At 44.8% G+C, this 27,586-nt stretch overlaps 1 protein-coding gene across 1 annotated transcript in view; it reads right to left on the reverse strand.

The window, feature by feature from the left end:
- Nucleotides 1-16,029: 16,029 nt before the first annotated feature.
- The window catches only part of LOC141178631 (uncharacterized), a 48,941-nt gene continuing 37,384 nt past the window's right edge, over nt 16,030-27,586 (reverse strand). Inside the window, exon 7 of the mRNA XM_073660520.1 lies at nt 16,030-17,662. Coding sequence (XP_073516621.1) covers nt 16,158-17,662 — 1,505 coding nt within the window. The 3' untranslated portion in view covers nt 16,030-16,157. The remainder of the gene's footprint in view (nt 17,663-27,586) is intronic.

Below are 27,586 nucleotides of genomic sequence, written 5' to 3' on the forward strand. Positions count from 1 at the left end.
GGGTCAGGAGGGGTTTACAGTGTGGATGTAGCAGAGCCGCGCGTGTACGAGGTGTACGGAGCGGAGCCGCGTGTGTACGAGGTGTACGGAGCAGAGCCGCGTGTGTACGAGGTGTACGGAGCGGAGCCGCGTGTGTACGAGGTGTACGGAGCGGAGCCGCATGTGTACGAGGTGTACGGAGCAGAGCCGTGTGTGTACGAGGTGTACGGAGCAGAGCCGTGTGTGTACGAGGTGTACGGAGCGGAGCCGCGTGTGTACGAGGTGTACGGAGAGGAGCCGCGTGTGTAAGAGTTGTACAGAGCGGAGCCGCGTGTGTAAGAGTTGTACAGAGCGGAGCCGCGCGTGCACGAGGTGTACGGAGCGGAGCCGCGTGTGTACGAGGTGTACGGAGCAGAGCCGCGGGTGTACGAGGTGTACGGAGCAGAGCCGCGTGTACGAGGTGTACGGAGCAGAGCCGCGTGTGTACGAGGTGTACGGAGCGGAGCCGCGTGTGTACGAGGTGTATGGAGCAGAGCCGTGTGTGTACGAGGTGTACGGAGCGGAGCCGTGTGTGTACGAGGTGTACGGAGCAGAGCCGTGTGTGTACGAGGTGTACGGAGCAGAGCCGCGCGTGTACGAGGTGTACGGAGCAGAGCCGCGCGTTTACGAGGTGTACGGAGCAGAGCCGCGCGTTTACGAGGTGTACGGAGCAGAGCCGCGCGTGTACGAGGTGTACGGAGCAGAGCCGCGCGTGTACGAGGTGTACGGAGCAGAGCCGCGCGTGTACGAGGTGTACGGAGCAGAGCCGCGTGTGTACGAGGTGTACGGAGCAGAGCCGCGTGTGTACGAGGTGTACGGAGCAGAGCCGCGTGTGTACGAGGTGTACGGAGCAGAGCCGCGCGTGTACGAGGTGTACGGAGCAGAGCCGCGTGTGTACGAGGTGTACGGAGCGGAGCCGCGTGTGTACTAGATGTACGGAGCGGAGCCGCGTGTGTTCGAGGTGTACGGAGCAGAGCCGTGTGTGTACGAGGCGTACGGAGCGGAGCCGCGTGTGTGCGAGGCGTACGGAGCAGAGCCGCGTGTGTACGAAGCGTACGGAGCGGAGCCGCGTGTGTACGAAGCGTACGGAGCGGAGCCGCGTGTGTACGAGGCTTACGGAGCAGAGCCGCGTGTGTACGAGGCGTGCGGAGCGGAGCCGCGTGTGTACGAGGCGTACGGAGCAGAGCCGCGTGTGTACGAGGCGTACGGAGCAGAGCCGCGTGTGTACGAGGCGTACGGAGCAGAGCCGCGTGTGTACGAGGCGTACGGAGCAGAGCCGCGTGTGTACGAGGCGTACGGAGCAGAGCCGCGTGTGTACGAGGCGTACGGAGCAGAGCCGCGTGTGTACGAGGCGTACGGAGCAGAGCCGCGTGTGTACGAGGCGTACGGAGCAGAGCCGCGTGTGTACGAGGCGTACGGAGCAGAGCCGCGCGTGTACGAGGCGTACGGAGCAAAGCCGCGCGTGTGCGAGGCGTACGGAGCGGAGCCGCGCGTGTGCGAGGCGTACGGAGCGGAGCCGCGCGTGTGCGAGGCGTACGGAGCGGAGCCGCGCGTGTGCGAGGCGTACGGAGCGGAGCCGCGCGTGTGCGAGGCGTACGGAGCGGAGCCGCGCGTGTACGAGGCGTACGGAGCGGAGCCGCGCGTGTACGAGGCGTACGGAGCGGAGCCGCGCGTGTACGAGGCGTACGGAGCGGAGCCGCGCGTGTACGAGGCGTACGGAGCGGAGCCGCGCGTGTACGAGGCGTACGGAGCGGAGCCGCGCGTGCACGAGGCGTACGGAGCGGAGCCGCGCGTGTACGAGGCGTACGGAGCGGAGCCGCGCGTGTACGAGGCGTACGGAGCAGAGCCGCGCGTGTACGAGGCGTACGGAGCAGAGCCGCCCGTGTACGAGTTGTACGGAGCAGAGCCGCGCGTGTACGAGGTGTACTTAGCGGAGCCGCGCGTGTACGAGGTGTACGGAGCAGAGCCGCGTGCACAAGGTGTACGGAGCGTAGCCGTGTGTGTACGAGGTGTACGGAGCGGAGGTTTAATTTGATAATCTTGTTCTGCCATTTGGATTCTCCAATGCACCAACAGGATTTCACAACTTTCTGAATGATATTTCTCTGATTACTTTGGGAGATTTCTTGTGATTTATCTTGATGATATAGAATTTTCTCTCCTGATTTGGATTCTCACCAGGAACATGTCCTTGTTGTATTAGAAAGGTTGAGGGAGAATTCTTTCTTTGTTACAATTGAGAAATGTTTTTTTTTCTGTTCAGGAAGTTTCATTCCCGGGTCATTTTATCGGCTGATGGGTTTACGATGGATCCTGGGAAGGTGAAAGCCATAATAGATTGGGTCCAACCTAGTGACCTGAAAGTGTTGCAACATTTTGTAGGATTCGCCAACTATTATAGGAAATTCTTTAGGGTTTTTTTTCTCAGATTACTGGCCTCACACGTAATGGTGCAGATCTCAAGGTTTCGCCACCGGATGCTATTGGGGCTTTTGAAAAATTGAAGAAGTGTTTTATGTCTGCTCCTTTTCTAATCCAACTCGATGTCCAAGAACCATTCATTGTGGATGTGGATGTTTCGGAGGTCGGGGTAGGGGCCGTTTTATCTCAGGGTTCCAAAACTCTGACCAATCTGGGGTCATGTGCTTTTTTCTCGAAAAAATTTTCATCTGCTGAAAGAAATTATGCTGTTGGGAATTGTGAGTTACTCACTATTATATTGTCCTTTAAGGTTTGAAGACATTTTCTGGAGGGAGAAGCTCATCAAATCACTGTGGTCACTGACCAGAAGAATTTAGCGTATATTGAATCAGGTAAATGGCTAACTTCTAGACAGGCCAGAGGGTCCTTATTTTTCTCTAGATTCAATTTCTCTATCACTTTCAGGCCGGGGTCCAAGCAGTTTTAGTTCTGTTTCTCCTCCAAAACCTCCATTCTCCCTGAGGGCATTGTGGTTTCTGTGATATCCTTGGAGGTTGAAGCTGAGATCTGTAAAGTCCAATCGTCTCCTTTCGCCATGCCTAGGTCCAAATTATTTGTAGTTGGGTACCTAAGATTGCGTCTGTTGCAGGAGCTTCATGATTTAATCATGAGTGGTCATCCGCGGTTCACAGCTATGCAGAAAGCTATTACTAGGCTTTTTTGGTGGCCATCTATGAATAATTATATTAAAGATTTTGTATCTGCTTGTGTAGTTTACGCACACGCTAAAGTCTGTCTTAACAGTCCAGGTGGAGTATTGGCTCCATTGCAATTCCAGAAAGACAGTGAAGTCCATGGATTTCATCACAGATTTGCCTCTGTCTGGTGGGAAGACTGTCTTTGGGTGGCTGTTGACCGATTCATTAAACGGGCTCATTTTGTTCCTTTGTCAGAGGATTACCTAATGCAGAGACATTCTACAGGTTTTTTATTTCTCATAAAGTACGGCTACATGGGATCCCTATTAACATTGTGTTTGATAGGGGAGTGTAATTTGTCTCCAAATTCTGCAGAGCTTTTTGTAATAAACTGGGAATTCATTTATTTTCCTGTGCCTACCACCCTGAAACCAATGGTCAGACAGAAAGGACTAATCAATCTCAAATTTTAAGGTGTTTTGTTGCAGCTCAGTGTTTTGTTGCGACTTCATTCTTACTTCTTGCTGAGTTTGCCTTTCAGGCCACCGCCCCACTATTACTATTTGGGCAGTATTGTTTCTCAGGAGTGGGAGCCAAAACCAGGAGTGGGTGATAAATGTAGAATTGGTGACTTGTTTCTATTATACCTTTTTTCTGGTTGTTCCTCACCTGGTTTTGGCTCCCACTCCTGAGGAAAAATACTGACCAAATACTGACAGTGGAGCCGTGGCCTAACAGTCGGGTTAGTCAGTCTGCTGGAACCTCGCCGTTTTATTGTAATTATGGTGATCATCCCCATTATTTTGAATTTTCCTTTCTTTTTCCTGTTTGCCCGAATGGCCATTTCTCCACCCGTAATAAGTGCTCCCTAGTCCTTAGTATGGTCTTTGGAAGGAATAAGTCAGCTAGAGATAGTCGCCATCATGCTCTCCAGAGACCCCCAAGCATCCCCAAGGAATAATCGTAAATCATGGGCAAACAATGCCACCTTCTTTTCCTTGGTCCCATATTTAAATCCATTTATCTCAGACATTTTACTAATTACTGCCACAAGAGGTTCAGTTGCTATTGAAAACAATGAGAGACAGGGGGCATCCTTGTCTTGTACCTCTGTACAACAAAAATCGGTTAGCCATAGAGCCATTCGCTCTTATTTTGGCCTTTGAGTCCGAATAAAGCAATTGCACCCATTATATAAATTTGTCACCAAAGCCCATCTGCCGCAATGTAGGTCACAAATATGGCCATTCTACACTGTCAAAGGCCTTAGCTGGGACCAAAGACAGGATCACTCTCTGACCAATATTATCAGTCCTTGCTTGTATATTAATATAAAGCCTTCTGAGATTGATCGCTGTGGACTTATTTGGCATAATCCCAGACTGATTGGGGTGTATTATTGAGATTACTTTTGAGAGTCTGTTAGCAAGAAGTTTGACGTCTACTGTTAAAAGAGAGATGAGTCTATAGGATGCCGGCAAGCTGGGGGTCTTGCCTTGTTTAGGTAACACTGTAATTATGGCTTCCTGCATGGACGTGGGCAATGATCCACCTTGAAAACATAAATTGTATACATCCAATAACACTGGTAGTAATATTTCCTTATATCTCTTATATACTTCCACTGGAAGACCATCCATTCCCGATGCTTTATCGTTGGCCATTGAGCCAGTTCCCATTCTAGCTCTTCTACATCAAGCGGTTCATCTAATAAATTCCGAGAGTTTAAGGAAAGGACCGGGAGCTGAGCTTTATCTAGGAAGGTCCTGGGTCTGTTCTTCTGAGGGTTGAACCTGAGAAGTATACAGCTTGCATAGTATTCCTCCAACACTTTCAGTATGTCCACTGTGGACTGTACCACATTACCCTCCCTAGTCTGCAGACTGGATATAAAGGCGGAGTCCCTCTGGGTGGCAGCTATCACAGATATAAGTGACCTGCTTTATCCCCCTCTTCACAATATTGTACCTTATGAAACAGCTTCTTCCTTCCTGCGGCTGCAATGTTCCCTGATTCAGCAGGTCCTGAGCTGCTTTCAGCCTGTTTTGCGCAGCCGGCGTTGGATCTGTAATCATCGCACTCTCTGCATCTCCCAATTCCTGAAACACCAATTGATCCTGCTGCTTAGTTCGGGATTTAGCTGCTGAGATTTCTGTTATAAATATTCCTCTAAGGTCGGCCTTCATGGCTTCCCATACATATAAGATAGAAGGTGTATTTTTATTAATCACAAGATACTTCTTTAGTTCCCCTTTAATTTTCCCCTTAAGGTCTATAACTTGTAACCAAAAGGGGTTAATTTCCCTGTGGGTCTGTACTGCATTGGGGGATTAAGCTTAGGGAGACACAGAGGAGAATGATGGGATAGCGCTCTGGGCAGGAGCTGATGTCAGATATAAGACCCTGCATCAGTTCATTTCCAAGAGACAAATCATTTCTCCACAAAGAGGAGAATGTGGACGAAAAACAGGAGTATTGGTATACATTAGGAGGACGGACTCTCCAAAGAGCAATTAAAGCTGTCTCCTTAAAGGGGTGGTGCCACCATAGAACATATAGGTAATCCTGTAAGTATCATGTAAAGAAATGCTTTTGTAAATTAAACCTATTACAGATGATGCCACATTCAAAATATATGTTCCTCTGATGATCAGTATGGCGCCCCCTAGTGATAGCATTACTGGTATTTATGTCCATCCTTCTAGCCATCTCTAGAGGCCGAGCATGCGCGGTTCCCTCTCCAATGCAGGTTGGATCCCTCCGCCCGTCAGCCTGCCGGATCTCATCCAGCTGACTAACAGCCACTGTGAAGTGTGAAGTCCCTTTGCCTCGGCTGTCCTCACTCAGGCAGGTGTTTTCTATCAATGGCGGCTGCTGGAAAACAGCTGAGTGTTGGCTCTAATCCTGATAATACATGGAGGAACGCACAGACTTAGGACATTGTCCTCCCACAGACATACAGGACAGGTCACCAGCAATTCTGGCTCCAGCACAGGTATGTCTCAGACCTTCCCTGCAGTCAATGAGTGACAGGAATATTCATAAGCCACATGTAAACCAGGGCTGGGAAAGTGCAGAATGTGAACCCAGGTAGAGGATAACACCTCTCTCAGGGACACAGATAACAATAGGAAACAACTTTACATCTATGTCCCCTCATCCAGTAATAGTGACTGCAGAAACGGGATTACAATATCTGTGAGTGCAATACAGAGGACCAGTATACGAGGAGTCCTACACCTCCATTTATGATGAAGGAATCCATATCACCTGATAATCATATGTGGCATGCAGAAGTAGTGCTGTTGCTTCAAAAGCATCTAGAGGGGTTAACACAATCACAAGAGACAGGGAGTGGTTAGCAGAGCCCCAGGGGGATTGTGGGGAACTTGTTTACTATTCTGGCTGCAGCCAAAGAAAGAAGTGGTGTGTGTGATCTGTATCTCACAGAAGTGCAGGAAAGAGAACAGGATTCAAGTCCAGGGTGAAGCTCAACTCAGGTCAGATACCCTGCACTGCTAGTTCAGGAAGTCTATCATTGGGCAGGAAGATAAGGACTGGAAGGAATTGTGTCACAGAGATCATCTTCCTCATCAACCCCCCCCCCTCCATCTCCATGCAGGATGAAGAACGCTGTGTACAATTGAGTCCTTGTGAAGGAAAAACCTGTGGTTGTGTATCCATTAAAACTGTGCTGTACTGTGCTACCGGATAATAGACTGTGTACTGCTGTGCTGCAAAGGAGACTGTACTGTTATTACTGGAGCCTGTTGCTTAAAGAGACATTTACATTGCACTGGCCATGCCTCATTAAATGTTACTGTTCTACCGTTTTTGACTCTTGTCAAATGTGTCTGGTCAGCAATTGAATCTGTCCTGTGCCTGAGAGAAGCTGCAGCCTATGGTTGCCTGGAATAATGGTTCCCCCAGGATTCCAACGAATTCATGTAACCGGTCTCGCCCCTATCTGAACTTAGGCTGCGTGCGTGTAACACATATGATTAAAATATCTGTGAGTGCAATACAGAGGACCAGTATACGAGGAGTCCTACACTGCTATTTATGATGAAGGAATCCATATAACCTGATAATCATATAGTGAATTTTACTCCAATAACATTTACTGTCATTTGCCTGTGGATGAAGAAAGCGATAATTCTGAAGACACTTCCTCAGATCCTGATAAAAAAATAAAGGATGAAATCCTTAAATTTGTATCAAAAAGTCCCGATGAATACACCGATGTCTCATCTTGCGCAAAAGACGTACTAGATAACCAGACAGTAGAGGACGTGTAAGTATGTATACTTTGTTCTTTATTATTCTTTATTCTTTCCCCTGTTCCCTTTCCTCTATTTTCTTCAGGCTGTTAGTATAGTATTTAGATCCTTTTGTGTGTAATGTATATCCTCCCCTTCTAAAAAAACACAATAAAAATAATTTGACAGAGAAGAGAAAGAACTTACTGATGGCTTTACTAATTCATCTCCTTCTCTCCTCCCACTGGTCGGCCTCCCTCATCTCTTCCATTGCTGATTTCTCCTCCCATGTATCTTGCTGTCCACCTTACTTGACACTGCTTTCCCCCCTGGCTAGCTGAGTCAGTAGAGCAGTCAGTAAGTGCTCTACCTTCTCAAGTATTTTACAGGCACAACTAAGAAGGGAATAGGTTTTTCTTCTTGGTCAGCTGAGGCAGTAAATGCTTTTCATCCTCTCAAACAGCTTTCTCTAGGGCTCCTGTTCTGAGCCAACCTGAGGTCAATCTGCTTTTCTTTGTCGTGGTAGAAGCTTCTGCTATTAGTATGTGAGCTGTTCTTTCACAGAAAAAAATAGGGTATCTACATCCTTGTGCTTTTCTTTCCCAGAAGTTCACTGAAGCAGAGTCTATTCATGATATAGGTGACCGAGAGCTTCTGGCAGTTAAAAGAGCCTTTGAGGAATGGAGAAATTGGTTGGAGTGGGCAAGACATGAGGTGGGCAAGACATGAGGTTCTTATGATCGGTAGAGACAGATCTGTCTCTACCGATCATAAGAACCTGTTGTATAGTGACGCTGCTAAGTGCTTAAGCACCAGACAGGCTTGGTGGGACCATGTTGCCTGGTTTGATTTTGCCATTACTTATCTCCCCAAATCCAAGAATGTCAAGGCTGACTCTTTGTCCCTTAGTCTAGTCGCAGAGTTGATGGACGAAAATCCAGTCAAGATTCTTATTGAGGGGGTGGTGTTTAGTGCTTTGGGGGTAGATATCAGGCAGCGCATTCAGTGTGCCGGAAGGTTTACCTATAAATAAACTTTATGTTCCACCTTCTTTAAGTGTAGATCTTCTTAATGAAATACATGATTCCATTTTAGCTAAGTACTCGGTCTCTTCTGCCATTTGGAGATCTCTTTCCAGGTCCTTTTGGTAAATAAAAATGGAAAAACTGGAAAGACAAGAAATACAAGATAGGGTCTTATCTTGTCAGAAAAGGGTGTAGGGAGTTAAGAAATAAGCTCACCTGATGGGGTTGTGACAGTCACAATCCCTGTGTGAAGCATGTGAAGGCTGCTGCAGGATCACCAATGGGGTTTGATGCAATAGAATATGGAATCTGTTGATTCAAAAAACACGCTGCCAAGTATCCAAAGTGTGATCATAGACGCAGATGTGGTATGATTGCAGTTTATTGCGTCAACGCATTTCAAGGTCTACAAACCTCTTCATCAGGACAAAACCACAGTAAGGATTACAATTCAAAAGTACTGGAATATATGGACAATACATTTAAAAGAAAGGCGAGCAGTAACGGACCCCTGAGATCATATGATGCTACGTCACAGTGACAAGTGCACAACATAAAAAAGTGTGTGTATTTTTTAAAAGACCAGGAAAAAACACAAGGATAGTTGGTATATAGTAGTTTTTATAGTAGTTTTTCTTTCTCTAGTCCTACAGTGCCTCGCAGAGAAATAAATTCATTACCTTCTCTCCCCCTTTTTTTCTGCTTTCAAAATATTTTCATTTGACTCGTACTTGGCATATCTACCCCACATCCACATCTATAACTTTGCTAGTCACATACACACCCATCACAGGCAGAGCTAGACTCTGCAGATTTCCTTCTTCTCCAGTCTCAATCCAAGGTCCCCAACAGCCTCGAATACAGTATGGTCACCATAGACCCAGTATTATATCCCCCACAGCCCCCCTATGCAGTTTGGTCACCTCAGCCTCCTATACAGTGGAATAATAAAATTAACAACCTCATCCACAACTACCACAAAAGACTTCAAGCTGTCATTGATGTTAGAGGGGGCAATACACGGTATTAAGAACTGGGGTATGTGAACTTTTGATCAGGGTTATTTGGATGTTTTTGGTTGTCATTAAGATTTAAAAAGAGAAAACACAGTAGTTTGACAATAAATGGCTTCACCCAACCAAATTTTTTTTTTGTTATCATTCATATTCTCTGAAACAAGGCAAAGAAAGCAAAAATTCTGACGGGGTATGTAAACTTTTGAGCACAACTGTATATACTGGACTCTAGTTAGCAGTCATTGCTAGAGAGAGCCTCATGCTGCATGGTTAGGAGTTTGGTGGTTTGTTGTTGTTTGAGAAGGCGTTTGGTGGATTTATCTAAGACTGTTGCATGGTTTTGGTTGTGTATTAATCCTCTCTTTCTCCTACTTTGGTTTTTCCCATCCTCCACTCACCACTGTTATCCTCTGTTGTTTGTGTGCATATATTTGTATGATTGGTATTTTCCTTTATCCCTGTTTGCATTACCTTGTTACTCTGGTTGGTGTATTGCCTTACACTATTACTCCTCTCTTCCCTTGGTGGAGGAAGAGAACAGGCAGATTGAGGAGTTCAGACAAGGTACGTGGTCCCGGCATTTTCACCTTCAGAAGTAATTCGAGGAACATGGGCAAGTTAGGACGTCCCTAGCGTTAGGGACAGGGAAGGAGCCCCTGGTCCTGGGATACCCGACAACAGAGTCATGACATTAACTCTGGCTGAAACTGTTTTCTGATCCATCATGGATCCTATCACGGCTCTCACAGGGCAACTGCAGCAACTTAGCCTAGAGGTTGCAGATCTATGCACTGTCATGTTGCAGCTCCCTAACACGTCAGGTCCTGGGACCATGACTCCCAGGCAACCCCCTGTGGAGCCCAAGATTGCTTTGCCTGACAGCTTCTTTGGGGGGGCGTGACATGTTTGTTTTCTTCAGGGAGGCCTGTAAGCTGTACTTCAGGTTATGTCCTATCTCCTCAGGAACCGAGGAGCAATGGGTGGGGATACTAATCTCGCTCCTTCAGGGTGACCCCCAAGTATGGGCATTTTCTCTCCCGCCAGACTCCCAATTGCTCCGGACGGTGGAGGAATTTCTTTTAGTCCTGGGTCATATATACAACGACCCTGACCGCATCTCCCTGGCTGAGTCCATGCTATGTCAGCTTCAGCAGGGAGATCGGCCAGCGGAGGTGTATTGCTCTGAGTTTCGGAGGTGATACACTGACACTAAGAGGAATGACCCCGCACGACGTAGCCAGTTTTGTCAAGGGCTATCGGTATGCCCTTGTCGTATAGGAGACTCCAGTTTCTCTTGAAGCAGCCATGTCTCTGGCTATCCAGGTGGATCACAGTCTTCGCCAGAGACATAAAGAAACACCCCAATATGCGAGAGGTCCAGCGCCAAGGGAACCCTGGTCTGAGTCATCTGAGGAGCCTATGCAGTTGGGTGTGGTGACTCGTTCTGTGTATCAAACTCGAGTTCAGCGTAAAGGGGGAGTATGGAATCCATCTGGACAAAAATAAGGTGATCATTTCGGCCTTTCTGGACAGTGGGGCGGGTTTAATTTGATAAACGTTAGGTTCGTCCAGGTCCGGGGCCTCAAACCATATACACTGTCCAGACACATACCCATAATCAGCATCAACTCTGCATCCTTGAGCCAGGGGTGTTTTACTCAAGTCATCCGAGGGTTACATCTACAGGTAGGCCATACACTCAGAATGTATTGAGTTTTATGTGCTAGAGGGTCTGCCCTCTCTTGTGGTTCTGAGACTACCTTTGCTCACACTGCACAACCCTGTGGTAGATTGGCAGACTCAGGAGGTAGCAAATTGGATCAAGTATTGTCAAGGACACTGGGCACCTGGCTGGCTAGTGTGGATACCCAGTCTGTGCCTAAATACCTGTCTGACTTTGAGGATGTGTTCTCGGAGCAGGGGTGTCAAAATCTCCCTTCCCATCAACCTTATGACTGTGCCATTAATCTTGTTTCTGGGGCCAAGCTGCCTAAGAGCAGACTTTGTAAAATCTCTGGTCCATAGAAGCGGGCCATGAAGGACTATATCACGGAAAGTTAAAAAAAAGGATCATATCACACCATCGTCATCCCCCATTGCTGAAGGGGTTTTCCTTGTAAAGAAAGACGGGGGGTTACGCCCCTACCTAGATTTCCGCAAACTAAATCCAATCACGGTCTGGGAACCGTATCTGATCCCTCTCACCCCGGACTTATTTAATCAGATCGTGGCAGCAAAATGGTTTTCTAAACTGGTTCTCAGGGGGGCATATAATCTCATTCGTATTAAAGAGGGGGATGAGTGAAAAACAGCTTTCAATATGCCTGAGGGACACTATGAGAACCTTTGCCATGCTATTTGGGTTGAGTGATGCTCCCGCCGTCTTTCAGCATTTTGTAAATGTCATGTTTAGTCACCCGGCAGGTATATTTGTTGTGATCTATCTTGATTACATTAATTTTTGCGCCTGACCTTGAGTCATATCAGGTACATGTCAGGTAGGTCTTACAGATACTCAGAGTCAATGAAGTATTTGTTAAACCAGAGAAGTGTATGTTCTCTTGAGGAGATCCCTTTTATAGGCTAGATTTTATCATCCACCGGTTTTCACATGGATCCAGCAAAAGTCTGGGCGGAACAGGATTGGGATTGTCCTGAGGATTTAAAGGCGTTACAAAGGTATTTGGGTTTCGCCAACTACTACCGCAAGTTCATAAAAACTTTTCGGTAGTGGCCAAACCTCTGGCGGATATGACCAGAAAATGGACTGACTTTTCTAAATGGTACAGTCCGGCCAGGGAGGCATTCAATACCTTAAGGAGTGTTTTGTATTTGTGCCGATTCTCATGCAGCCTGACGTCACTCAGCCATTCATTGCTGAAGTTGACATGTCAGAAGTGTGTGTGGGGGCTGTTTTGTCGCAGGGTGCATCTCCTAGTAAATGGCATCCATGTGCATACTTTTCTAAAAAACTGTCACTCGCTGAGAGAAATTATGACATTGGTAACAGGGAACTCTTGGCAACCAAGTGGGCTTTTGGAGAGTGGCATCATTTTCTGGAGGGGGCAGATCATCCGATTATGGTAATCACGGACCATAAGAATCTGGTATATCTAGAGTCTACGAAACGTCTAACGCCTAGACAGGTGGGATGGCCGTTATTCTTCACCAGATTTAACTTTTTCGTTACATATAGGCCAGGGAACAAGAACATTAAGGTGGATGCCTTTTCCAGCGGTGGAGATAATTGTGAACCAATTTCTATACTGCAAAATGGGGTGGTTATTGCATCTATATGCTCCGATCTTGAGAAGGAGGTTATTGAGGCTCAGGGGGACGCACCTGCTGCCTGTTTATTAGGTAAACTGTTTGTACATGTGAATCTCCATCTTAGAGTTCTCAGTGAACATCATGATTGGGTCTTGGACAGACATCCCTGTTATAAAGACACTACAGATCTCCTTACTCTGCGTTTTTGGTGGTCAGGAGTTCATCAGGATGTTCACGAGTAGGTAGCCGCCTGCCGTGTCTGAGCATGTTCTAAGATCTCTCATACTTGTTCATCTTGGTCTCTCCATCCATTGGCGATTCCCAGTAGACTGTGGATTCATTTATCGTTCGATTTTATCACTAATACTAATCTACCCGTGTCGGTAGGTAATACTGTAATTTTGGTGGTGGTGGACAGATTCAGTAAGATGTCACATTTCATTGTGCAACCCGCATTACCTAACACCAAGACTTTGATGCAGATTTTCATCAGAGAGATGGTAAAATTACATGGGAACCCTACTGATATTTTTTCTGATTGGGGGATGTAGTTTATTTCCAAATTTTGATGGGCATCTTGCAATCTTTTGAGGATCCATCTGTTGTTCTCTTCAGCAGTCTTCCGCAGTCTAAAGGGCAAACTGAACATGTTAACCAGAATCTTGAGACTTATCTTAGGTGTTTTATGTCTGAGAATCAGGAGGATGGGGTTACTGACTTACCTCTTGCTGAATTTGTAGTGAATAATCATTGTCATGAATCCACTGGTAAGTCCCCATTTAACAGGAATACCTGAAGAAGGTTTTCCATCATCAATTACGTCTGTGTGGCAAAGGGTTCTTGATTGCTTGAGGAAGATGGGATCCAAATATAAGAGTGTGGCTGATTGGAGACGTGTGGTGGGTCTGGACCTGTGTGATGACTTGGTGTGGTTGTCTTCAAGGAGCATTAAGTTGAAGGTTCCATCTTAGAAACTGGGTCCCAGGTTCACTGGTTCTTATAAGATTGTGGCCGTCGTCAATCCCGTAGCATTCCACCTTGATTTGCCGCCCACCTTTAGGATCCATAATGTTCCATTAGTCTCTACCCAAAAAATACGTTGCGTCCTTTGTATCATCAGCGCTACTGCCATCTCTGGTCATTGTGGATGGACATTTGGAATTCCAAATAGGTAAGATCGTTGATTCTTGCTTAGTTCATCTGTCACTTCAGTAACTGGTACACTGGAAGAGTTATGGTCCTGAGGAGAGGATGTGGGTACCAGCATCTGACGTCCATGCAGCCAGGTTGATCTGGTCTTTTTATGCGGTACACCCTGATAAACCCAGCTATGAGGTTCCAGAGGTCCCTCGTAGAAGGGGTTACTGTCATGGGTTTACTGCGACAGAGAGGAGCCAGAACACTGCAGAGTCTGATTCCTCCTAATCCTGCACTCATTAGAAGCCTTTCACCTTCATATTAAATGGTGCAGATTTCTTCTAACAGTACAGGAGTTAATCTGCTCAGTTGAGAGCTCCTTGAAGCTTTCCTGCCTTAGTGTTCACAGCTATTCACTATTAGCCACTCCTCGTTCCTATATATACTGGATTCTAGCTAGCAGTCATTACCAGAGCTAGCTGTTGTTTGAGAAGGCGTTTGTGGATTTAGCTAAGACTGTTGCATGGTTTTGGTTGTGTGTATAATCCTCTTCTTCTACTTTGGTTTTACCCCATTCTTCCACTCCCCAGTGTTATCCTCTGTTGTTTGTGTGCATATATTTGTATGATTGGTATTTCCTTTATCCCTGTTTGTATTACCGTGTTAGTCTGGTTGGTGTATTGCGATACACTACTACTCCTCTCTTCCCCGGGTGGGGGAAGGGAGCAGGTGGATTGAGGAGCTCAGACAAGGTACATCGCCCCAGCATCTTCACCTTCAGAAGTAATCCAGGGAACAGGGCCAGCTAGGGCACCCCTAGCGTTAGGGACAGGGAAGCTGTGACAGCAGAGCTGTGAGCAACAAGCATGCTGAGAGATTTCACCAAGATATTGCGGATATGGAGAAAAGATATCAATGAAAATGCTTGCAGATAATGATTGAACAATTGTAAGAAATGATTCAATGCAGGAGTACAAGAAGCAAGCAAAAAAGAGTTGTCCCTGAATGAGGACCAAATTTTGTATCGCAATTTCTGTAACTGTTTATATTTCGCAATAGTGTTTAGACAGGTTTTAGTTATTTGAACTGTTGTTAAGTTTCCTCTAAATAAATATCAGAAAATTGGCATAACAAAATATTTGCATCTTTATATTTGCAAAAATAATGTTTCAAAGTACTGAAACTTTTATGCATCAATTATATGTACACACAAAAAGCAAAGACACACCAAGAATAATTAACCTACCATTTCATGGAGGGGGTGACTGCTTAGTATTTGAATTGCACACAAAAAGGCTTGTATAGGGTGCTGTTCACACTAGGGGGAATTTTAATTCTTCTTGGTGTGGCTTTGCTTTTTGTGTTTAGAGTAGGGCTCGTAAGCATGAGAACCCTTGTCGCGGGTTCCGAGCTTACATATTTTGGCCAACATATCAACTAATATCTCATATATTATATATATGTATTTTTGCACTTTTTAATTCCAGGGTGCAGCCAGGCCCATCAGTTCCGGCATTGTAAACTGGGGTGTCTGTTCCTATGGGGTGCACTTGGATAATACTGGGCAGCCCGCCTAATCTAATAGTATGGGCTTAACTAGTAGACTGTAAGCCGGATACTGTGCACTACCCTAGTGTGAACAGCACCCTATACAAGCCATTTTGTGCAGTCACCCCCTCCATGAAATGGTAGGTTGTGAGTGATTGTCTCATCAGTATTTTGCACCTGTGTAGCCGCCATCTTTATGTGGGTTTGCTGCACCCTGGTAGTGCATTTAGTTCTGAAGATCTGGGCAGGTCCCTGCTGCCCTTTTTTGCTGTGTTTTTTCATCAATTATATGTAGCAGTAAAAGGAAAACTCTGATATCACAGAAACAAGAGGCAACTAAAAATTTTATTGTGCAATTTGAATTCACATGGTCAAAATCATTAAAAATGGCTCATTTCATAAATGATCTGAAAGGTCCTTGAGGAAGTCTTCAGCTGCTCATTCAGGACATGCAGCCTCTGTGCAGGTTCCTGTAGTTTCTTCTCCTACTTTGCACCAATCAGTTAGATAAGTGGAGTGGAGGAGAGAGCAATTTTCTGATTGATCAGGATGGACACTGTTTCAATGTTTTCCTCAGTAACAGGAAGCTGCCTAAAGTCTATAAGACACACTCACTTATTAGAAAGATTTTTCTTGCTAATAAGTTTGTTTTTCCAAGTTAAACATTTCCCATATTAAGAAAAAAAAAAGGCTTCTTCCTTGTGACTGCTCTGGTGACTAAGAAGAGATGATTTATTCGCAAAACATTTTCCATTAAAATGGCTTCTATCCTGTGTGAGTTCTCTGATGTGTAACAAGAGTTGATTTCTCGGTAAAACATTTCCCACATTCTGAACATAAATAAGGCTTCTTCCCTGTGTGGGTTCTCTGGTGTATAACAACATCTGCTTTCCGGTTAAAACATTTCCCACATTCTGTACATGAAAAAGGCTTCTCCCCTGTGTGAGTTCTCTGGTGTATAACAACATCTGATTTCACAATAAAACATTTTCCACATTCTTTACATGGAAACGGCTTCTCTCCTGTGTGAATTCTTTGGTGATTAACAAAATTTGATTTCTGTGTAAAACATTTTCCACATTCTGAACATGAAAAAGGCTTCATCCCTGTGTGAGTTCTCTGGTGTATAACAACATCTGATTTCCGGTTAAAACATTTTCCACATTCTGAACATGAAAAAGGCTTCTCCCCTGTGTGGGTTCTCTGGTGTATAACAACATCTGATTTCCGGTTAAAACATTTCCCACATTCTGAACATGAAAAAGGCTTCTCCCCTGTGTGGGTTCTTTGATGTCTGATCAGACTTGATATCTGTGTAAAACATTTCCCACATTCTAAACATGAAAATGGCTTCTCCCCTGTGTGAATTCTCTGGTGACTAACAAGATGTGATTTCTGTGTAAAACATTTCCCACATTCTGAACATGATAAAGGCTTCTCCCCTGTGTGGGTTCTCTGGTGTATAACAACATCGGATTTATGACTAAAACATTGCCCACATTCTGAACATGAAAAAGGCTTCACCCCTGTGTGAGTTCTTTGGTGCTTAACAAAAATTGATTTCATTGTAAAACATTTTCCACATTCTGAACATGAAAAAGGCTTCTCCCCTGTGTGAGTTCTTTGGTGACTAACAAGATTTGATTTCTGGTTAAAACATTTCCCACATTCTGAACAGGAAAAAGGCTTCTCCCCTGTGTGAGTTCTCTGATGTTTGATAACACTTGATTGCTCTGCAAAACATTTCCCACATTCTGAACATGAAAATGGCTTCTCCCCTGTGTGAGTTCTCTGATGTTTCATAAGACTCGATTTCTCTGTAAAACATTTCCCACAATCTGAACATGAAAATGGCTTCTCCCCTGTGTGAGTTCTTTGGTGACTAACAAGATTTGATTTCTGGTTAAAACATTTCCCACACTTGGAACAAGAAAATATATTCTCTGCTGTGTGAATTTTTTGATGTTTAAGAAGAGACATTTTGAGAGGAAAACTATTTCCATATTCAGAATGTGAAAATGGCTTCTTTGCTTTAGGAGCAACTTGTTTTTTAATGCTTATTTTGGGACTTTGATTTTCCTTAATAGTCAGTAATGAATCAGAAGACAGGACCTGTTTCATAAGACTAGATGATAAATCTTTGCTGTGAAGGGATGATGGTAGATCTGGAGTAATGGAATTCACTTCAATTGTAGCCTGAGGGATCTCAAGATCATCTGATTTAAAAATTGAAGATGTCGGCTGTCCCTCTGATCTCCTGGTACAGTCATCTGCCAAGAAGAAAATCAATTATTATTTTTGAATTAAATATCCTTGAATTTTATAGTTTTGAACATTTCTACTTAAACTGTCTGTAAAAATGGCAAGTTATGTAAAAATATTGAATTATTCACCAAGACAATGACAGTTCACAGTCTAATAGAAAACCTCATAGCGTGAACCAGTAAAGTGTGGTGTTCAACTGTTTGTTCATTCTGCCTCCAAAATATGGAATAAAAAGCCAAACAATGTTATGTACAGTGGGGAAAATAAGTATTTGATACTCTAGTGATTTTGCAATTTTTTCCATCTACAAAGAAGGGAGAGGACTGTAATTTTTATCGTCGGTACACTTCAACTGTGAGAGACAGAATCTAAAAATAAAAAACAGAAAATCGCATTGTATGATTTTAAAATAATTAATTTGTATTTCATTGTATGAAATAAGTATTTGATCACCTACCAACCAGCAAGAATTCTGGCTCTCACAGACATGTTAAGTTTTTCTTTAAGAAGCCCTCCTACTCTGCACTCATTACCTGTATTAATTGCACCTGTTAGAACTTGTTACCTGTATAAAAGACACCTTTCCACACACTCAATCAAAGACACTCCAACCTCCACCATGGCCAAGACCAAATAGCTGTCTAAAGAAACCAAGGACAAAATTGTAGATCTGCCCAAGGCTGGGATGGGCTACGGGACAATAGGTAAGCAGCTTGGCGAGAATGGAATAACTATTGACACAATTATTAAGAAATGGAAGAAACACAAGATGACTTTGAATCTTCCTCAGTCTGGGGCTCCATGCAAGATCTCTCCTCGTGGGGTAAGAATGATTCTGAGACAGGTCAGGAATCAGCCCAGAACTACACGGGAGGTCCTGGACAATGACCTGAAGAGAGCTGGAACCACAGTCTAAAACATTACCGTTAGTAACACACTACGCTGTCATGGATTAAAATCCTGCAGGGCATTAAAGGTCCCCCTGCTCACACAAGCACATGTCCAGGCCCGTTTGAACTTCTCCAATGACCATCTGGGTGATCCAGAGGAGGCATGGGAGAAGGTCATGTGGTCAGATGAGGCCAAAATAGAACTTTTTGGTATCAACTCCGCTCGCCGTGTTTGGAGGAAGAATAAGGATGAGTACAAACCCAAGAACACCATCCCAAACATGACGACTGTACCGTATTGAAGGGAGGATGGATGGGGTCACGTATCGCAAGATTTTGGCCAACAACCTTCTTCCCTCAGTAAGAGCATTGAACATGGGTCATGGCTGGGTCTTCCAGCATGACAATGACTCGAAACACCCAGCCAGGCCAACTAAGAAGTCGTTCCATAAGAAGCATTTCAATGTCCCGAAGTGGCCTAGCCAGTCTCCAGACCTGAACCCAATAGAAAATCTTTGGAGTGAGCTGAAACTCCATGTTGCCCAGCGACAGCCCCAAAACCTCAAAGATTTGGAAAAGATTTGTATGGGGGAGTGGGCCAAGATCCCTCCTGCAGTGTGTGCAAAGCTGGCCAAGAACTACAGGAAACTTCTGACCTCTGTAATTTCAAACAAAGGTTTCTGTACCAAATATTAAGTAAAAATTCATGCAATGTGATTTTCTGGATTTTTTTTTAGATTATGTCTCTCACAGGTGAAGTGTACCTACGATAAAAATTACAGATTTCTCCATTCTTTGTAGGTGGGAAAACTTGAAAAATCAGCAGTGTATCAAATATTATTTTCACCATTGTAGGTGAAAAGAATATCAATAAAAACTGCTACTCAACTCACAAAAAACAAGTCCCCAACTCAGGTCCATCATCTGTCAGTGTAATAACAGAGGTTTCCACATTATTAGTGGCTCAAAGGTTCTAGAAAAGCAACATGGCTTCCATAAACCAATCCAGCAATATCCGCTCTCTCCCGAAGTCATATCTCTTCCTCTCTTCTGAGCCTTGCAGTGTGTCCAAACCACATTTATCATCCATGTACTTGGCATTACTATAGTGAGAAGAACCCACTTAATTTATGGTATGTAAGTGCCCAGATTGTGATCCAGGAGACAATGTGTTGGGTAATAAAATGGAATATTTGCAATTTTCACTCTCCAACATCCACAGTGCAGAAAGTGCCTGTGGAATCAAACTATGGATATGGAAACTAACAGTGCAATAGTTACTTTGTGTCCTTCTCCTATTGGGGAGAATCAAGCAAACACTGGTGGAGCTAGTAATTCTATCTTACCAGTGGTGAATAAGGATAGTGGTGTTTCTAATGATACAGAGCAATCATCACTAGTTGATTTTGGGTTAAATGAATTAAATTGGTGCAACCTCAATGCAGGGTGTTAGTGCATTGGATTTTTCTATTTTAACTATCCATCCTGATTCCCAAAATTCCTTACCAACAATATCTCAATCATTAAGTGTAGGGCATACATCATTAGAGGAAGGTTCCACTGATAAATCAGTGAAGCTACCACCTCCACAAAATAGAACTTCTTCAATATAATTGATATCACCAGCTGTAATATTAACTAATGAAACTGCACCGCCTCTCAATGGTAAAAAAACACACCGCTCCTTTATGATACAAAAATCCCAATTTTTTCAGCCGGCCCAAGCTCGCCAACCAAAAAGAAAAATAAATATCGGGGATGTAGGGGGCGAGGTAGAGCCATCCCAAAAAATAGCAGCCCTGTAGGATTTGCTAATTAAAAAGACAAAGCCATTAGGGTAAATATTGAGGAAAGAGAAAAAGATGAGAAGCAGAAAATGGTATGCAGTTTTAACCAATCTCACCACACCTTATCTGAGGGTCAGATCTCACTATTGAGTAGAGGACTCTCTTTTTGACCTGTTTCAAGTTTGAATGTTTTCAATTTATATGTAGATTTGAATGAGTACTTTAGGAAATTGATGTTAAAACGTCACTTTATTATTGAAGAAAAACGTAAATCAATAAACGCAAGTATACCCCTTGCTAATAATGGAGTCGAAAATCATGTGCCCGCTATGGGTTTCCACCATGTTCCACTAGGTGGTAAATCTCATTTTTATCCTACTCACCATAAGGGAAGTCATCTCGAGACTTTTCAGCAACTGATTTTAAAAGACATTCGCACTTTTACTCGTATTAAAAAGAGGGATAACCTGACGACTCCAGAAAGACAAGCCATCTCTAGTTTACGGAAGAATAAAGGAATAATTATTAAGGAAGCTGATAAGGCGGTGGTATTGTGGTGATGAATCGGGGTTAGTACACTGGAGAAGGTTTGCGGATACTCAGTGATACTGATTATTATAATAAATTAGATTGTGATAATTCTGTCACCATCTTATGGAATATAAAAACTTAACTAAGGGAGCCCTTAGGGAGGGGATCTTGGATGTGAGAGAGAAAAGATTTTTGGATATATAATTTTTTCAGACCCCTTATTTTTATTTCCGACCCAAGATCCATAAAAGTACTACCAATCCCCCTGGTCGCCCCATCATTTCGGGGATAAAATCTATTACAGCTAATTTATCAAATTATGTCGATTTGTTTTTACAAAAATATGTGATTAGGCTTGAATCTTATTTAAAATATTCTTCACATTTTATTAGCTTGTTGAGGGATTTACCTCCCTAGGAGGAGGGCGGAATGGTGGCTCAGTGGTTAGCACTGCAGCACGGGGGTCCTGGGTTCAAATCCCACCAAGGACAACATCTGCAAGGGGTTTGTATGTTCTCCCGGTGTTTGTGTGGGTTTCCTCCGGGTTCTCCGGCTTCCTCCCACACTCCAAAGACTGATAGGGAATGTAGATTGTGAGCCCCAATGGGGACAGTGATGATAATGTCTGTAAATTGTCTGAGTTATAAAGTGCTGCGGAATATACTGGCACTATATAAATAAAAAGATTATCATTATTATGTTTTTTGTGAGTTCCTTATACTTCAACATTACACATATTTTGGGTTTAGAGGCTATTGATCATTATTTGTGTTCAGATACCTCTATATTTTTGGAACAGAAAAGGTTCTTATTAGAAAGTATTGAGTTTATCTTAAACAATAATATTTTTTCATTTGAAGGGACCACATATAAACAGATGAGAGGTTGTGCGATGGGGACGAGATTTGCCCCTAGCTATGCAAATTTATTTATGGGGAGGTTTGAGTCTGTCTTCATCGTACAGTCCCATCTATATACTAGACATACATGTCTCTATAGGAGATTTATAGATGATTTTTTCTTTGTCAGGACCGGTACCCATGAGGAAGCATCTATATTTGTATCTGAATTAAATAATAATACCCGGGGTCTTAGTTTTTCATCTAATATATCCAGTTTAAGTATTCAATTCCTTGACGTCCTGATTCAAAAAAACCCAGAAGGAAAGATAATCACCTCCACGCATTTCAAAGAGGTGGATGTGAATAGTTACCTAGCATATGATAGCAGCCATCTTCCAGCCTGGGTGCGTAATATTCCCTATGGACAGTATTGGAGAATTAGGAAAAATTGTAGTAGAGATGTGGATTTTATTAATGAATCTAGGATTTTAAAGATGAGATTCAGGGAAAAGGGATATCCTGACAAATTATTAAGTGATGCATATAAGAAAGCCAAATGTTTATCCCAAGAAAAATGCTTGGAAATGATAAACAATAAGGGGAATCTGGCCGGACCTACCACTGTGGTAAAAAATGAGACTATTAAACCATTGAGTGCTGAGTATAGTCTCGTTACAACATTTAGCCAATATAGTTATTCTTCATAACCTATTGAAGACGTATTGGTTCATTTTATCCGGTGATCCGATTTTGGGCAAGCAACTGCCGGCCAAACCAAGGATTATATATTAGAGGTGTCAGAATCTGAAAAATGTGTTAGCGCCTAGCTCCACATCACTGACTAAGAATTATATAAAGTATAAAAATATAAACCAAGGAAGGGGGGATGGGTGCTTTAGATGTAGAACATCAAGATGTGTCTGTTGTGGGATCATTAATAATGGAACAAAAACTTTTAGTTTGCCCACCACGGGGGAGACTTTTCAGATTAGATGCCGGACAGACTACCAGTCGTCATATCTATATATATAATCGTCTTATCCCATCTGTCTGTCTGTCCAGGAAATCCCGCGTCGCTCATTGGTCCGGCAGAGGCCAATCAGCGACGCGGGATTTCAGAAAAAAGATGGTGGCCGTTAGCGGCTCATCTGCGGGACGGAGATGCAGCCGGGAGATGACCGGCACGAGGCATTCATCTCCCGGCCAGTAGCAGCAGAAGGACTTTGACCGCCGGCGCCGCTGACCTCCATGCGGAAGGGAGGACCGGGGAGCGGCGCTGCGGGTCGGGATACTTCTGCTGCGAGCAGCCACTCATATCCCGGTTTCTCGCAGCGGAAGTAGCCGCACAGGCAGCGGCGCTGACATCCATGCGGCTAGGGTGTCAAGGGAGGACCGGGGAGCGGCGCTGCTGGTCGGGATACTTCTGCTGCGAGCAGTCGCTCATCTCCCGGCTTCTCGCAGCGGAAGTAGCTGCACAGGCAGCTCCGCTCCCCGGTCCTCACCAATACGATTCCGCTCCCCGGTCCTCACCAATATGATTCGCTGATTGGTCGCGCTCTCCGGCCGCAACCAATCAGTGATCTTGGCGCAAAAGTTAAACACCGCTGTGCTGATTGGTCGCGGACGCTGCTCGCGACCAATCAGCGATCTTGCCGACAAATTTAAACACTGCTGTGCTGATTGGTCGCGGACGCTGCTCGCGACCAATCACCGATTTGGGCGCAACATTTAAAAAGCGGCCGCGACCAATCACCGATCTTCGCGCCACATTTAAACACTGCTGTGCTGATTGGTCGCGGACGCTGCTCGCGACCAATCAGCGATCTTGCCAACAAATTTAAACACTGCTGTGTTGATTGGTCGCGGTCGCCGGCCGCAACCAATCAGCATTATTGGCGCCAAATTTAAACAACGCTCTGCTGATTGGTCGCAGCCGCCAGCCGACCGCGACCAATCAGCGAGATTGGCGCAAAATTTAAACAACGCTCTGCTGATTGGTCGGTGCCAGCCGACCGCGACCAATCAGCGAGATTGGCGCCAAATTTAAACAACGCTCTGCTGATTGGTCGCGGATGCTGGTCGCGACTAATCAGCATTATTGGCGCCAAATTTAAACACCGCTCTGCTGATTGGTCCCGGTCACCGGCAGCGAACAATCAGCAGTATTGGGGCCAAATTTAAACACCGCTCTGCTGATTAGTCGCAACCACCGGCCGCGACTAATCAGCGATTTTGGCGCCAAATTTAAACACACTCTCCAGTACTCACTAACACGGTTCGCTGATTGGTTGCGGCCGCCGCCCGCAAACAATCAGCAGTATTGGCGCCAAATTTAAACCCCGCTCTGCTGATTGGTCGCGGCCGGCGACCGCGACCAATCAGCAGTATTGGCGCCAAATTTAAACACCGCTCTGCTGATTGCTCGCGGTCGCCGAACGCGACCAATCAGCATTATTGGCGCCAAATTTAAACACCGCTTAGCTTATTGGTCGCGGTGGCCGGCCGCAACCAAGCAGCGATATTGGCGCCAAATTTAAACACCGCTCTGCTGATTGGTCGCGGTTGCCGGTCGCGACTAATCACCATTATTGGCGCCAAATTTAAATACCGCTCTGCTGATTGGTCGCGACCACCGGCCGTGACCAATCAGAGATATAGGCGCCAAATTTTAACACCGCTTTGCTGATTGGTCACGGTTGCCGGCCGCGACTAATCAGCGATTTTGGTGCCAAATTTAAACACGCTCTCCAGTCCTCACTAACACGGCTTGCTGATTGGTCGCGGCCGCCGCCTGCGACCAATCACCGATATTGCCGCCAAATTTAAAAACTGCTTTGGTGATTGCGCCCGGTCGGCCGCATACATATTCTAGAATACCCGATGCGTTAGAATCGGGCCACCATCTAGTGTGATATATTTGTTGGAGTGCACATGTGGCCTACAGTATGTAGGTCGCACCATACAACCAATGCGCGCCAGGCTAAATAAACATCGGCAGAATATTAGAAATGGAGATTTGTTCCATAGTTGTCAAAGCACTTCTTCTTAGAAGATCAGAAAGATCCAAAATATCTGCACCTTACGATTATTGATCATATATCTGACACGGTGCATGATAGATAGAAAAGGTTGGTAAACCGGGAAAATTATTGGATCTATAAGTTGGGAACTTTATCCCCGGAAGGTCTGAATCTCTGACTTGAAAATATTATTAAGTAAGTTATATAATTTATGTAGAATTGAAAAATCTAGTGGATATTTATTTTTATTAGGTTTTTAATATGAGTGTAATTATGAATATATGCAGCCTTTACTCTTTTTATATTCTTCTTTTATTTGTATATATAGTTTTTTTCATGTAGTTTTATTTTAGTGTTGATGTTTTGTCTCTGTTATCAGCCAAGTCAGGTTGGCCCTTAGAAAGGGGATTTGAGGGTTAACTGGTCAATTGTTGGCACCTGCTGGTTAATTCTTTAAACTTCTATATAAAGTGCTTGTGTGGTAATATTGGCCATCACCTGATGAAGGCGGCATTAGCCGAAACATGTTGTGAAGCCATTTGATTAATAAAAAAAATGATGGAGTAACAAATACCCCGGCCTGCCGTCACCTTGCGCCCCATTGAAATCCACAGCAACTTTGTATTCTTGATTCCCTCTTGGGTGGGCGGTTGGGGGCTGCAGATATCGGCTTATTAACCGTTTACAAGGACCCGCGGTGATGTCACGCCCCATGTGATTCTGTCAGCCGGTCAGCCTGAGACCCGTGCGGGGTGCGGTTCACGCCGGAGCCTTAATCTGTGGTTGTGCAGCGGTGCGCAACCACACAAGGTTAGTCAATCTATTTTCCGGTTTCCTCCCCTCAAAGATCACCGGTATACACAGGAGCGCCTCGCTTTTCTTCTTTTTTTTTTTTAGGATGTGGAATCAAAATAATCACACTACTTCTAAAGATTATATCATTCAAGGTTATAATTTCCAAAATGGAGTCACTTTATGTGGATTTCTACTGCTCTGTTTTTCTGACATTTTGTCATATTAGGGCTTCTATAAATGGTGGGTCCCATCTCCTCTGGGATCTTCTCCTGTGACGTCTGCTTCTCTCACCTCCTTATTCATCCTGCAGGTGGCGCTGGTGATGGAGGAGACGTCAGAACCAGAAGCTCTGGGCGGTGCTGGCTCTGTCCAGCCACTAAGATTAGGGTGCCTGGGACCTGTAGTACCATCCAGTCTGGCAGTATGGGTGTGTGTGCTGTCCAGCTGGAGTAATCTGCTCCCTGCTTCAGCCATTTGGAGAGCACCGCACCCTACTAAAGCTGGAAGCATATTGCCGGAAGCTGCCAGATACAGCCTTGTTCTCCTCTGGTTCAGTCCTCTGTGCTCAGCTCCCGGCTTGTGTATTTGTTTCCTGTTGTGGCCTCGGCCCGTTTACTGACTACTCTTGTGTCTTCTGATTTTGTATTTTCTCTGCCCTCTTGGTTCTGACCCGGCTACCTGACTATTCTTCTTCCCATCTCACACCACAGAACAGCAGGTAACACTGTGGCCCAAGCCTGGGGGTCTCTGTGTAACTCCAGATCCATGTAGAGGGGTTAAATAGTGATGAGCAAGGCAATATCTGGGATCTGGAAAATGGAGTAGATAGCGCCAAGCCTGTTTGTGGTAGCCATCTTTTGAGCTGGCAGGTGACCATGAACAGTTTCCCCAATACATTGTGTCTGCAAACTATTCAAGCAAGATCTGCATTCAAATAGCTAAATGGCGCTCCTTCCCTTCTTAACCTGCCATGTGCCCAGACAGTAATGTACAACCGTATATAGGGGATTGTGGGATTCAAGGAAAATAATTTGTAAGGTCCATTTGTTTCTTATTATCCTTTGAGAAGAATTCCAAAGTTATCACCAGATAAAGTGACACACGTCAGATTTGAAAAATGGGCCCAGATAGGAACACAAAACTGGCAGCAGGAAGGGGTTAAATCAGAGTATTTTGGGCACTAACTACTGAAGTCAAAAACTGACTATAGACAATAACACATCTACTGAAATGATCGAACTCAATAGTCTTCATCAAAGAAAAATGAGTAACTAGTGGTGAAACCTCTCTGGGGTAATTGGAGTATGGGGCTCGGTGGCTCTTGGCAATCTAAACTATCGTAAGGGTATGTGCACACGATGCAGAAATGCTCAGGATTTTTTCCTGAGCGTTTCTGCATCTCCCTGGCAGGAAAAAACGCATGCGGATTGTACATGCGGTTTCCTGCCAGGGACATGCGGAAATGAAGCGGTGTTCACTTTCATTTCCGCATGCGGGTTGACAAGCGCTTCCCAAGCGATTTTAGCATCACTTGGAAAGTGCTTGTCAACTTCACACTATATAAATCCATGCAACCGGCAACCGGCATGGATTTATATAGTGTGTGAATGTCAAAAAATAAATATATACTTTACCCTCTGATGGCCCCCGGTGTCCTGCTTCGCTTGGTCCGGCTACAGGCAGTGAAGACTGAAGGACCTGCCGACGTCAGCGTCACGTGACCCGTCACATGACTCTGACGTCAGCGAAGGTCCTTCTTCATTCAACCGCAAAGTGCCGGGAACCAAGCAGGAGCGCTGCGCGGGCCGTCAGAAGGTGAGAATATATATTTTTTATTTTATTCTTTTTTTTTTTAATGGTACCTGGGTCTGGATGCGAGTCGTCTCATCCACACCCGGGTACCATCCGCACATTAGACCGCATGAAAAGCGCATCAACATATACTGTCATGCGGATTCCATGCGGTCTAATGCAAGTCAATGGCGGCAAAAGAGCAGCGTTTCCGCAAAATTAATTGACATGCTGCGGATTTTTGAGCGCAGCGTTTAAGCTGCGGAAAAATCC

This window comes from Phyllobates terribilis, unplaced genomic scaffold (assembly GCF_046119375.1).
Source record: "Phyllobates terribilis strain yellow unplaced genomic scaffold, ASM4611937v1 Scaffold_29__1_contigs__length_15306474, whole genome shotgun sequence".
Taxonomy (NCBI): domain Eukaryota; kingdom Metazoa; phylum Chordata; class Amphibia; order Anura; family Dendrobatidae; genus Phyllobates; species Phyllobates terribilis.